The sequence below is a fragment of the Tamandua tetradactyla genome, chromosome 2, assembly GCF_023851605.1.
Source record: "Tamandua tetradactyla isolate mTamTet1 chromosome 2, mTamTet1.pri, whole genome shotgun sequence".
Lineage (NCBI taxonomy): Eukaryota > Metazoa > Chordata > Mammalia > Pilosa > Myrmecophagidae > Tamandua > Tamandua tetradactyla.
In genome coordinates, this window is record NC_135328.1 from 160749341 (window position 1) to 160761455 (window position 12115).

Consider the following 12115-nt stretch of genomic DNA (forward strand, 5'->3'; position numbering starts at 1 on the left):
ATTGCTCTAATGCAAACAAATAGAAAAGGGAAGGGGGGTGCTAACAAATCTAAATGTCTATAACTATGGGAATGAGTGAATAAATAGTGTTGTAGTGATAAATGATTATACAGCTGTTAAAATGAATGAAGTAAAGCCACACATATCAATCTAAAGAGAGATCTCAAATACATCACAGATTGAAAAAAGGAAAAGCAAACTGTAGGGTCATTCTTTAAAATTAACATTTATATGAATATTAGAAACCTTGTAGGGATACATAACAACTATAAGAAAACTAGGCTCTGGCTAGTAACTCCCTCTGGACTTTGGAAAGGTAGAGAAGACACTTTCATTCTTTTCAAACTCCAGTCTCAGGCATGCCAGGCAAGAACTCTGCCACTGAGCCACCGCAGCCCATATATATATAATGTACTTATTTATTTTTACATAGGCAGGCAGCAGGAATCGAACCGGATTTCCAGCATGGCAGATGAGAACTCTGCCTGCTGAGCCACCGTGGTCTGTCCCAAGTCTTTTATTTTACTTCTGAGAGAAATAGGGAAAATGGACTCTTCTCCGGAGACAGAATGGCTCAGATCTGCTTGTCCAACCTCCCAGCAGTCCTGTTTGCCAAACCTTCCAGATCCTGGATCCTTGTTAAGTCCGGATAAGCAGAATATAAATTTCACATTCCTCTAGGCCAGTCCATTTCCCTGAATCCAAGTCAACAAAGGGGCTGTAACTATAACCTCGGACCTTCCTAAGGGAGAGTCCCGTCTCTTCCTGATTGGTTCAGCTTTGGTGCTCAAGACTGTAAGCCCACAACTCCCAGCCAATGAGGGATGGGTGAGAAGGGGGAGGGGGGCAATTGCGTCAAGGGACCTATATAAGCTTTGTTACTGCGCACGGTGGACGCACTCGCCTGCTTTCACTTGTGTAAAACTTATGAAGTTTCAAGTTTATAGTTCTAAGTTTACACCACTTGTGTGGTGACTGAGCTTTCTCATGAAAACAAAACGAAGGCTGTCTTTGATTTAACCTTTTGTCTTCACAAATCTTCTTTTGGGTGGGTAACTGTCTTCCCACTCATTTTAAGCATCTGTGTCCTGACACTGGGTACATAAATGTATGCTATACTACTCCTGAGCTATTTAGCATGCTTTGAGTATCTCATAAATGGTGAGACACAGGTGGGCACAGGTGGCAGGAAAGGTTGGAAATTGGAGGCCTAACACTATTTTGGCATTTCAAAGGAAGAGCCTCAAAGGGCAAACCAAAATCTAAGACACATTCCTTCAACAACCTTTTGGCTTAGGCTCAATCCTAGTAGATTTGCATTTTAAATCTTCAAAAAAGTTTTCAAATACAAGACCTTTGATAATCTGGCAACAACCCCTGTGAGTTTTACCAGTCTGGGGGATTCATTTCTTCACCATTTATTCAGTCCTAAACTTTCTGTCTCAGTTTCCTTAACTACATGCCAACTAATGCAAGCATCTCCCGCACAATTTTGTAAGAATGAATAGTTTATGTAAAGACACCAACTAGGTGTGAAGTGAGACTCCAAGAAATGTTAGTTGCTGTTGTTTACCAGGCACAGTTCCAATAACTGTGCGAGGAGATGACTGAGAAATAAGAAAAACAAGTGTCTGTTGTGCTCTCTGAGATGCATTAAAAATCATAATTATACCCAAGAGTACAGTTTGAGAGAAAGAGAAACCCTCAAAGCCGAAAAAAAAAAACTCTTCTAGCGTGGCGTTTTCCAAGACCGTCTCCAGGGATTTGGTGCGGGTTCTCCTGGGAATCAACCGCTGGCGCCTCCCTTGCTTCCCCTCAAGCCTGGCATCTGGCAGGCAGCAGGCTGGGAGGGGCGGAGGGGGCGGGACGGCTGGAGCGGGTTAGACAGGACTAGATGGGCGGGTGATTGCTGGAAGCCTGGCGCGGCAGAGGGGAGGAGGGGCTGACGAAGGGGAAGTGGGGAGTGGCAGCGCTGGGCTGGGAGTCGTGTTGAGCGGACCTGCCGTAACAGATCAGCTCGGACCGCGGGTGAGAGTCAGGTATCGGAGTCATGCTCCCCGCCTTAGGCTCCCTGGCGGCCGCCCTCTGGGCAGGGTTCCCTCTCCGTACTGTCCTCCTGGGTGCCGTCGCTTTTCTGTTCATTGCTGATTTCCTCAAAAGCCGGCGCCCAAAGAACTACCCGCCAGGGCCTCCGCGCCTGCCCTTCTTTGGCAACTTACTCCAACTGGACTTTAAACAATGGCATCTGCATCTTCAGAAGGTAGGAGCGGTTGGAAGTGCCAGCCATGTCTTCGCCTGAACCTGCAGGGCAAGGGGCATTCCAGGGAACAGAGGGAAGGGTTTGGGTGGCGCTGCCGCTAAAGCTGGTAAGCTGGGTAAGCTCTGCTTTAAGGCTCCTCTTCCTCATCCAAATGACATTATTCTGCCTGCCCTTTATATGGGTGAAATATTATTAAAAGGTTACTAAAGTGTGCTAGGCTTATCTTCCTTAATTCATTTAATTGTTATCTTGTTAAATATTATTTCAATATAATATTGTTGCTTTGTCACCTATGATATTACAATACTGTAAAGCATCTTGAAAAATGCTGTATTTTCCTTCCTGGAGATTCCATTTCCCAGGTGTGAAATGGTAATAATAATGGCTAAATCCTCACCACTTTTCAAGTGTATTACTGCGACCACCGTGCTAACTGAGCTTCTGGCCTTCAGCCTGTTGCCCTTCACTGCACTGTCACTAAAATAATAATCTAAATTTGTCATTCCCTGTGTAACTATTTTCAGTGCTTTCCATTGTTCCTCAGAACTCAGACTCCTCATCAAGGCACTTGAGATCCTTCTCGACTCGATCTCTTTCCACCTCTTTATTCTCATCTTCCATCAAGGCTCCCCAACACTAGGGGCTCTGAATTCCTTAAAGTTCCCTCCAACATTCAACACTTTCTCAAGAATCCTCAGCTGGTATCGCTGTCATTCAGCACAGGTACCTGGATGAGAGTCAACATTGTGGTACGTGGTTATGAAGATTAAAAAGACAGTTAATGGGCAGCATTAACAAATGCTGTTCTCACAATACTGTCAGTTGAGTCATTTACTTAGCCTGAAGTTTTCAGCTGTTCCCTGAACACCCTTATTAAATATTTAAAATTAATCAAGAAGCTAAGAAATTCACCCAGGCCCCCAGCAAGACGAAAAAGGTCTGCTTGATATATATGGACCCATTACTGCTTTTTCTAGAAGCAAATGCATGTACTCTGGAGGCAAACCAACCTGAGATCCAATCTAGGTGCTGCCCTTCTAGCAAGTCAGGATACACTGTGCTTTCACATTATATGTTTTTTTGTTTGTTTGTGTTTGCTGGCATCCTAAACTTCCCTTGAGATCTAGCTAAAATATTGCCTTCTCTTAGAAGTTTTCTCTGATATCTCTTCTTGTCTTTTTCTACCTGCATTATAGCTTATATTATCTTCTTCCATGCAGTGGTTTTTCTGCAGAGTCAGCCTCTCCCAAAGGACTTTGATACCTTTGGGAAACACCATATCAAATAGATTTTTGTGCTGCCTCTACGTATAGCATGGCAAGGCAGGAAGGAGCCTGACAACTCTTAAGAGTGTCATAAAAGCTTGTTGGATTGAACTTGATTTCCCTGATTTTTCTCAGAATCCTAGTATAGACTCAAGAACTTCCTGTGAGGCCAGGATTCCCATCAGAAGCCCATGGGCCCCAGGGGACAAGAGAAGTCCTGAATCTGTATGCATGAATGTATTCATATGTACAGGATTTTACTGGAGAGTAGTTCCATGACTAAGATTAGATTTTAAAGGATTCCATGACTCCAAAAAGGTAAAGAACCACAGTGATAAATCTTTACTCCTTATTTGTTTTCTTTCTTTTCTTTGTTGGATGTAAATACTTTTTTGCTATAAAAGCAACACACACTCAGTACATTATACAGCTTAGCAAGAAAGAGAGAGAATCTGACCCCTCCTTGGGTGCATCCCTCCCACCCCTATCACTGCCTCCAACACTATCAGCCAAACCTCTCCATTAGGACTTGTTATACATCTTTCCAGATTTCTGTCTAATAAAAATAAAATTATTTTATAATGCTTTATTAGAGTTTTCCATAAGGTGGAGAATATTGTTGAGAACCCCAATACAAAAATTATCAGAAGACATATGCAGGCAATTCAACATGTAGGTTGTGGAAAAGGTAAAATACCTCAGTAAAATATACAAATGACTTGCATTTATGCCTTTCAGAATGACGCTGGTGCACACACAACCACACACACACACACACACACACACACAAAATATATGTAAAGAAATTGGCACAATATTTACATTAAAAATTGTTAGGCACCACCACCATCATCAATGTTATTTGTGAACCAAGGCTCTACAGGGCATTTGATCTATCTGTGTTTGCACAGTTGATCATAGCATATAAGTTTTTTTTAATCAGATCTGTTGATCTACAAATATACATGAGCAGAGAATGGTGGAGAAGGAACTCTGAGGAATGTTGTTTCAGTAAGCACTTAGGAAGTGCTAGATCACTCCAAGTACAAACTGAGGTTCTACATTGTTTTACATGGTCAGCTATGTCATGTACCTTAACCTGAAGTTTTCATTATTCCAGGAATACCCTTATGATATATTTAGAATTAGTCAAGAAGGCTAAAAATTTCACCCAGGTACCAAGCAAGATGAAAAAAAAAGTTTGCTTGATTTATGTGGACCCATTACTGCCAGTTTCTAGAAGCAAAGACATGTACTTTGAAGGCAAACCAACCTGAGATTGAATCTTGGTGCTGTCCTTGTGTGCAGAGCAGGACATACTCTGGCAGTGATGAACCAAGACTGATGGAAAATCTGGGCCAAATGAACAATGGAAGGATAAAATTGAGTCTAGGTCTTTAATGCAGGAGAAGGGTGGTGTGATGATACTGAATCCATTGTGTTTGCTCTGATGGGGTTTTATAGGTCCAGGGTTCTGTAGGTGCCGTGGTGGAGTAAGTGCTTGCGGATCAGGGAAGAGGAGCCACAGCCGCTTGTAGAAATGGAACCCTTCTCTTTTTTTTTAAACATAACAATTTAATGGACAAATAAAACATTATCACAGGGAATAAAATATCAAAGCATTGTCCTTTCTTCACTCAATAGCATAAAGAGGTTTTTGTTGTTATCCATTTATAACTCTTGAAAACTAAATTAACTTTACTAGTGATTAAAAATAAGACTGTCAATACAAAGAGACACAAATTTAGCACTGTAGACATACAGAAAAGGAAATTAGAGTGTACATGTCCAGAGCTTTCTAGAAACCTCACCATATGCTAATCCCCTAAGTTACTAAATGTTCCATTTCAGACAAAATGAACATTTTTTTAAAACATTATAAGTATATAAATCTAAATCATGAAACACCTCCTAAACATTTCATTTACTCAAAGTACAAGTGGATTTTTTGAAGTTGCATTCACAAAGCCATCGAAACTAGATTTTGTGAAATCATCACTGTATTCACTGTTATCCAGTGGCTTGAAGTCACTGCACAGCTCCCACATACACTTTCCTGTCATAAATGTTCCCAAGTTAACTGTTATACAATTAAAATCAAACTACTATCCTAGAAGTTTCAATTTTTCCTGAATAAGGAGATTGCAATTGGCTCACTGTAACCATACCACACAACAAATATTTCATTTCAAACAAGTTAAAGTAGCCTTTCTTGATGCCCTTTCTAAGAGTGACAAATAGGTTAATTTAATCATCAGGTTAAAGAGAAAATAAGCTTTTCCCAGCTGGGTGCCTCTTTCTATAGACAGTCTACTTTCCCAAACCTAAAATCTGCTAAACAATTTCTTCTCCTAATTATATACATTCAACTTCCCCCACATCATGAAAAGGGGTTCATTAACTCAAGTCATATGGCTTATGTATCTCTTTGAAATGAAGTGCACAAGAACTTGAATCCATTCTAGAAGTGATTTTAAAACAACAGGGATTGCAACATGTAAAGTTCCACTTGCCACCTCCATTTTACTTCCTTTAGGGTCTTTTCAAACAGGGCATCTTGTTCTTCCCTTTGTCTGGACCAACTACTATAAACAGTCTTGAGCAGAATTTAAACCATCATATTTTGGTGCAACTCCAAAGAGTACAGCAAGATGCTTAACGTTCTCAGCCCTTCGAACTGTGTGCTTGAGCATTTTGTTCATCGTTTCTGGGTTTTGACTGCCATAGTCACCCCAAATTGTTATAGGGTTAAACTAAATAAGTCATAACAGGATTTAAAATGCTATGGAATAGAAAGAAAATACAAATTAGTTGTACAAATTTGGTTTCCTCATGAACTTACAGAAGTTAGTTTAAATGGAACCTGATTCGGGACAGGCGATGCACTCTTGTGCCTGCTCATGAACACACCCCACAGGTTTCCATCCACCACCATCACCCTTGCTCTCTCACTCTCACTAAATACAAAAGTACTGGAGCCATCTCAGGTTCATTTTTCCTTCTCAAATCTTAACATGGTACCCAGGTTAATGTGACTGTCTTTGACCCTAAGTGCCTTTCTCCCACATATCCTTGTGCTCTCATCCTCTCTGTCACAACGATTGTGCCTCCACATCCCTCTCGGCACAGAGACTGATCATTCCTCAGAGACTCGCCCAGTGGCAGTGTGCCAGGCACCAGAAAACAGAGTGCCTTTTCACACCGCTGTTTCAATCTTCCTCACAGATCCCTCTGAGGAAGGAATAATTTTCTCCCTTTTATAGCCGGGGTGCTGAGGCTCAAAAAAGTGAAGGAACTTTGCTAAGAGCCCACAGCTAGTGAACTGTAGATTCACATATACCTCCAGAGTTAGAGTGGTTTTCTCTATACCTGGCCCCAGCCTTCCAATGTACTTTCTATTATCTGGTACAAGCTGGGGAATGGGGCATTCCCTTCTGGTCAAACTGATATTATTATTTACCAAGAATTTTGTGTTTGCTACACCAGATTTACACTGAGCATAACTAAGCCTTTTATGGAGGGTCAGATGTAATGAATTCTCTCCCTTCACTAGACTTCAGAATGCTTGAGATTAGAGACCTTGTTTCTTTTATTTGCAGTTATAACCTAAATGTCCTGTTCTAAGAACAGGTAGTGGCTGCTCAAGGAATTCATGATTTTTGAATATATGAATAAGTATATAAATATAGAAAATATTTCCAAATCGTGTAGTGAATTGAATTTGAGGGTACGCACAGAATACCCTCAATCCAAGCCCCTCCAGCTATACACACACCCCCGGTTCCTAGAGAAGCAGGTATGCGCACACTCAACTGTGACTCTTGAACTGTTTTTCAGCTTGTAAAGAAATACGGGAACCTTCTTAGCCTGGAGTTCGGTACCTTCCCTTTAGTAGTTGTAACAGGATTACCCTTAATCAAAGAAGTCCTTGTCCACCAGGAGCAAAACTTTCTGAACCGTCCCATGGCTCCTGTACCAGAACATACCTTTAAGAAAGGTGGTAAGTTTCTTAACTGATGTGAGATTTATGTGCTTGATATTCTTATGTTCTGTTCAAATGCCTCTTTGACTCTAATTCTTCAAAAACTCCAGAGACGAGGTCCACTAGAGAATTCCTTCCATTAAAGGAAGCTGGATGTCCACATTTCCCTGGTGAAGACATCCTCTCGGAGGGTTTAGGAGAGTCGGCCCTGAAGTCAGGGATTTGGGAGAAGTCTTTTTTTTTCTTCACGAACTTACTGTGGATGCTTTGATAATCAAGTAGCCTCATCACTCAGTGATAGCATATGGAAGAAGCAGTTCAGTCTCTTCTTCCTGCTTTCACAAAAATGGACATGGAACAGCTTTCTTCTGCTGTTCATTTAATTTCTTATTCTTATCTCTAGCTCCTTAGACTTGGTCATTAAGATCCTGCCACACTGGGTGTCTCAGGCCTTCTAGGTGATCATAACTCAATACATATTAGAACAAGCTGCCATGGATATTTAAAATTATTTTTAAATAAATTTAAAAACTGTAATGAAAACTCAAATCTATTAGTCCATTGAAACACCGTTTTTTTCCATTGCTTGGCAATTTCTCTTTGAAGCATTTTTTCTTCTACATCTAAACTAGTAATATTTATCTGCCATGTAAAGGCACTCTGTTAGGCACAAAGGATATAACAATGAGTAGAATAGATGAAGTCCATGCCCTTATGTAACTTAGATTCTATTCCGGGAGAGACACAGGGCCAGTTAATAATATAACAATTTAAAAGCCTATAATACTATAGAGATAAATGCAGGGTACATTTATTAGAGGTAACTAATCTAGTCAGGAATTCAGGAATAGCTAACATAGGAAATGGCAATTAATTTTATATAATGATGTAAAAAGAGGAGTAATCAGGCAGAAGAAGTAACATGAAAGTCACTGAAATCGGATGGACAGTGATCATAATGAATCAAAAGCTGTTCAATGCAGCAAGAGCACAGTAATTAAATGGAAATTATGGCAGGAGATAAAGCTGCTGAACTTTGCCAGGAATGGTTCTTATAAGTTCTTGTTCAGGGTTTTGGTTTCTATCCTAATGAGAATGGAACCTACTGAATAATTTTAAGCAGAGTAGGGAATCAGAATTTACATTGTACATTTTTAAAACTCACATATGCTACAGGATAGAGAATCGAATGAAGGGAAGAATAGATTCAGAAACGGTCATTTAAAAGCTTAGAGAAGATGATGGCTTGGACTACAGAAGAGGCAAGAAATGAGAGTAAGTTAGACCAGCATGCACACAGTGAAGATACATGAGCCAAGATGTTACCTGGTAAATTCAGTAAGACACCATGAGCTAGACGGGGAGAGGGGAGAGGGAGAATGAGGTGTGGAGGTGCACACCCAGCTGGTGAGATGATGGAAGGAGAAACACCTGGAGGAAGAGAAGTTGTCTATTTAGTTTGCTGTGACTGGGGAGTTGTTTGGAGAAAATCCTGAATTCAGCTTTGGATATGCAAAGTTGAAATGTTTTTTAGTTGGCAAAGTCAAAAAGCAGTCTTACTATGGAACTGCAGCTCAGTGTCAGGAATAGATGGTCATCATCAGTAGATGCTATTTAATTAGTGGTCAATGAGAGGGAGGGGTAAGAGGTATAGTATGTATGGTTTTTTTCCTCTTTTGTTTGTTTCTTTTTCTGGAGTGAGGAAAATGTTCTAAAAAATGATCATGGTGATGAATACACAACTATGTGTTGATATTGTTAGCCATTGTACATCACGTATGGACTGTGTGTATGTGAAGTTTTGTCAATAAAAATGTTTTAAAAAAAGAAACATTTATATTTTTCTGAAGGACTACTAAAATAGTGCTTAGAAAATGTTTTAAGTGCTATTAAAAGTTTTGGGTCAACTTCCCATATTGAATTTATCCAATGTTATATTTTCTCACCTCAAAACATTTCACTGAGAATGTTCTCATATTAACTGTGTGGTGAATGCATAACTATGTGATTATACCAAGAGCCAGTGATTTTACCCTTAGGACGGATTGTATGGTTTGTTAATAAAACTGTTTAAGAAAAATAATGTTGGGGAGGATAAAAGGTATGGAATGTTTTGGTTTTTCTTTTTTATTTCCTTTTTCGGAGTAATGAAAATGTCCTAAAATTGACTGTGGTGATGAATGCACAATTATGTGATCATACTGTGAATATATAGATTATATGGTAATATAATTAAATTATATGAAAATAAAAATAGATGCCATTTACAATTTTAGGAATTGGTGAAATTTCCCAGAAATGGAGTATAGAGTGATAAATGCTTTGAACCTAATCTTGAACAGGTTAATTTTTTCAAAATTGAAAGAATATAAACCAGTAAAAGAAATTGGAGGAAAATCTAGAGATTTTGGTATCATGGGTGCCCCTGGAAGAAAATATTTCAAGAACTAAGCATCTCAGACTACTGAAAGATCAAATAAGATGAGTTTAAAAGAAAAATCACTGGATTTTTACAAAAGGAGGACCATTTCATTGGAATGATGAAGGCGAAAGCTAGATCTTAAAAGGAGTTAATGGAGAACTAGAAAAGAATGTAGCATTACCTGTGATATAAAATGAACAATGTTATGTTGAACAACTCAGCTTTTTGTTGTTGTTGTTGTTTTGTTTTTACCTTTTCCGCTTGCTATTCTTTCTCTGTGGAGTGTTGACCCCTCCTTGCTTTCCTGAGTCACTCTTTCATACTTCAAGATCTAGCTTAGATAGACTCCTTTTATTTTGCTAAAGCTACTGGAATGCAGCTTTCTATACCCTAAAGGGAACAGCTTTTAAAAAGGAAAGTTATTAAGTTGAACATTTACAGTTCTAAGGCCATAGAAATGTCCAAACTAAGGCATCCAGAGAAAGAGACCTTAATTCCAAATGAACGGCTGATGACATTTGAGATTTCTCTCTCAGCTTGGAAGACATGTGGGAATGTCTGCTAGCTTTCTCTCCTGGCTTCTCCTTTCATAATGATTTCCTGAGAGTTTTCCTTCTGCATTTCCAAAGGTTCCTGGCTGGGTGGGCTCTGCTGACTCTAAAGCTTCTTCCAAAGTGCTTCTTTCTTTAAAGAGCTCCAGTAAGCAACCCCACCTTGAATGGAAATCACCTAATCAAAAGTTACCAGCCACAATTGGGTGGGTCACATCTCCATGGAAACAATAAAAAATGTCCCACCCAGCAAAATTGAATGAGGATTAAAAGCATGGCTTTTCTGAGCACACAACAGTTTCAAACTGGCGCAGAACCCTCATAAAAAGCCTTCCATGCCTCGTTGAGAGTATGGACTTTTTTTTAGTATTTAGTACAACATGAGTACTTAAATATATTTATGTAAATAATATTCAAAGCTTGGGCTTTAAAATCAGACCGAAATTTGACTTTGTGTTCAGTTGCTTATAATAATGTGACCTTGCAAAGTTTACTTACCATGGGCCTCACATTTTTCTCTGTAAAATGGGACAATAATTGTAAACTCTTTACTGATTTACCCCATAAAGCTTTTGTGAGTATTAAATTACATAGTGCATGAGAAATACTTAGTAAAGTGCCTGGCATAGCAAATAGTCAGTAAATGTCAGCTATTGTATCCACTGCTTTGGGATTAATCTGTGAACTTTATTCACGTGCCTTCACTCTCTGCACCTTCCCTCCCTCTAATATAAATCCTCAAGCTATTTGCTAGACATTCATGTTATAGAATCAGAATGGCATAATATTGGCTTTCTTTTTCCCAGGATTAGTCATGTCCAGTGGCCGGACCTGGAAGGAACAAAGAAGGTTTGCTCTGTCAACACTAAGGAACTTTGGCTTGGGAAAGAAGAGCCTAGAGGAACGCATTCAAGAGGAGGCCCGACACCTCATAGAAACAATAGAAGAGGAGAAAGGTGAGTGTTTCATAGGACAGGTGCAGGAGATTGTAGCTCCTTTATTCATTGAGCAGATACTCATTAAGTGCCTAAGTGCCTGCCCTGTGCTAGGCATTGAGGATATAACAGTGAACAATTAATGGCCTCTGCCCTCATGGGGCTCTAGAATTAACCACAAGACAGACATTAAAAATATTGCTGAATTAAACCCTGGTCATTATCACTTTGTAAGCACTGACCGAGTACCTGCTGGGTGTCAGCCCCTGCAGTGTGCCGAGGCCAGAGCCTCATTTGTGGTTCTCTCCTAAGTATGCCACGTGTCCTTTTGAGTGGAGTCTCCATAGAAAGCAGAAACAAGCCCATCTGAAGGATCCATCTCCTCTTCCTCCTCCTCCAGGACAGCCTTTTGACCCTCACTTCAAGATCCACAATGCAGTTTCCAATATCATTTGCTCCATCACCTTTGGGGAGCGCTTTGAGTACCAGGATGGTCAATTTCAGGAGCTTCTGAAGTGGCTGGATGAGCTCACATGTATAGAAGGTTCAATGCAGTGCCAAGTAAGGCAGTTCTCCTTCCATATATGTTGCTTAAGGATATTGAGGCTGGTGTCAGCCACAGATGGGTTCTTCCTTTCCATCCTCCAGCTAAAATATAATGTCTTTTAATTGCCTTCAACAAAATTATTTGAAATCAGTC

At 39.9% G+C, this 12115-nt stretch overlaps 1 protein-coding gene across 1 annotated transcript in view; it reads left to right on the forward strand.

Annotated features, from left to right (window-relative positions):
- The first annotated feature begins 1948 nt into the window (after positions 1–1948).
- LOC143674148 (cytochrome P450 2J2-like) overlaps positions 1949–12115 on the forward strand; it is a 30869-nt gene continuing 20702 nt past the window's right edge. Inside the window, exons 1-4 of the mRNA XM_077149474.1 lie at positions 1949–2260; positions 7363–7525; positions 11287–11436; positions 11816–11976. Coding sequence (XP_077005589.1) covers positions 2051–2260; positions 7363–7525; positions 11287–11436; positions 11816–11976 — 684 coding nt within the window. The 5' untranslated portion in view covers positions 1949–2050. The remainder of the gene's footprint in view (positions 2261–7362; positions 7526–11286; positions 11437–11815; positions 11977–12115) is intronic.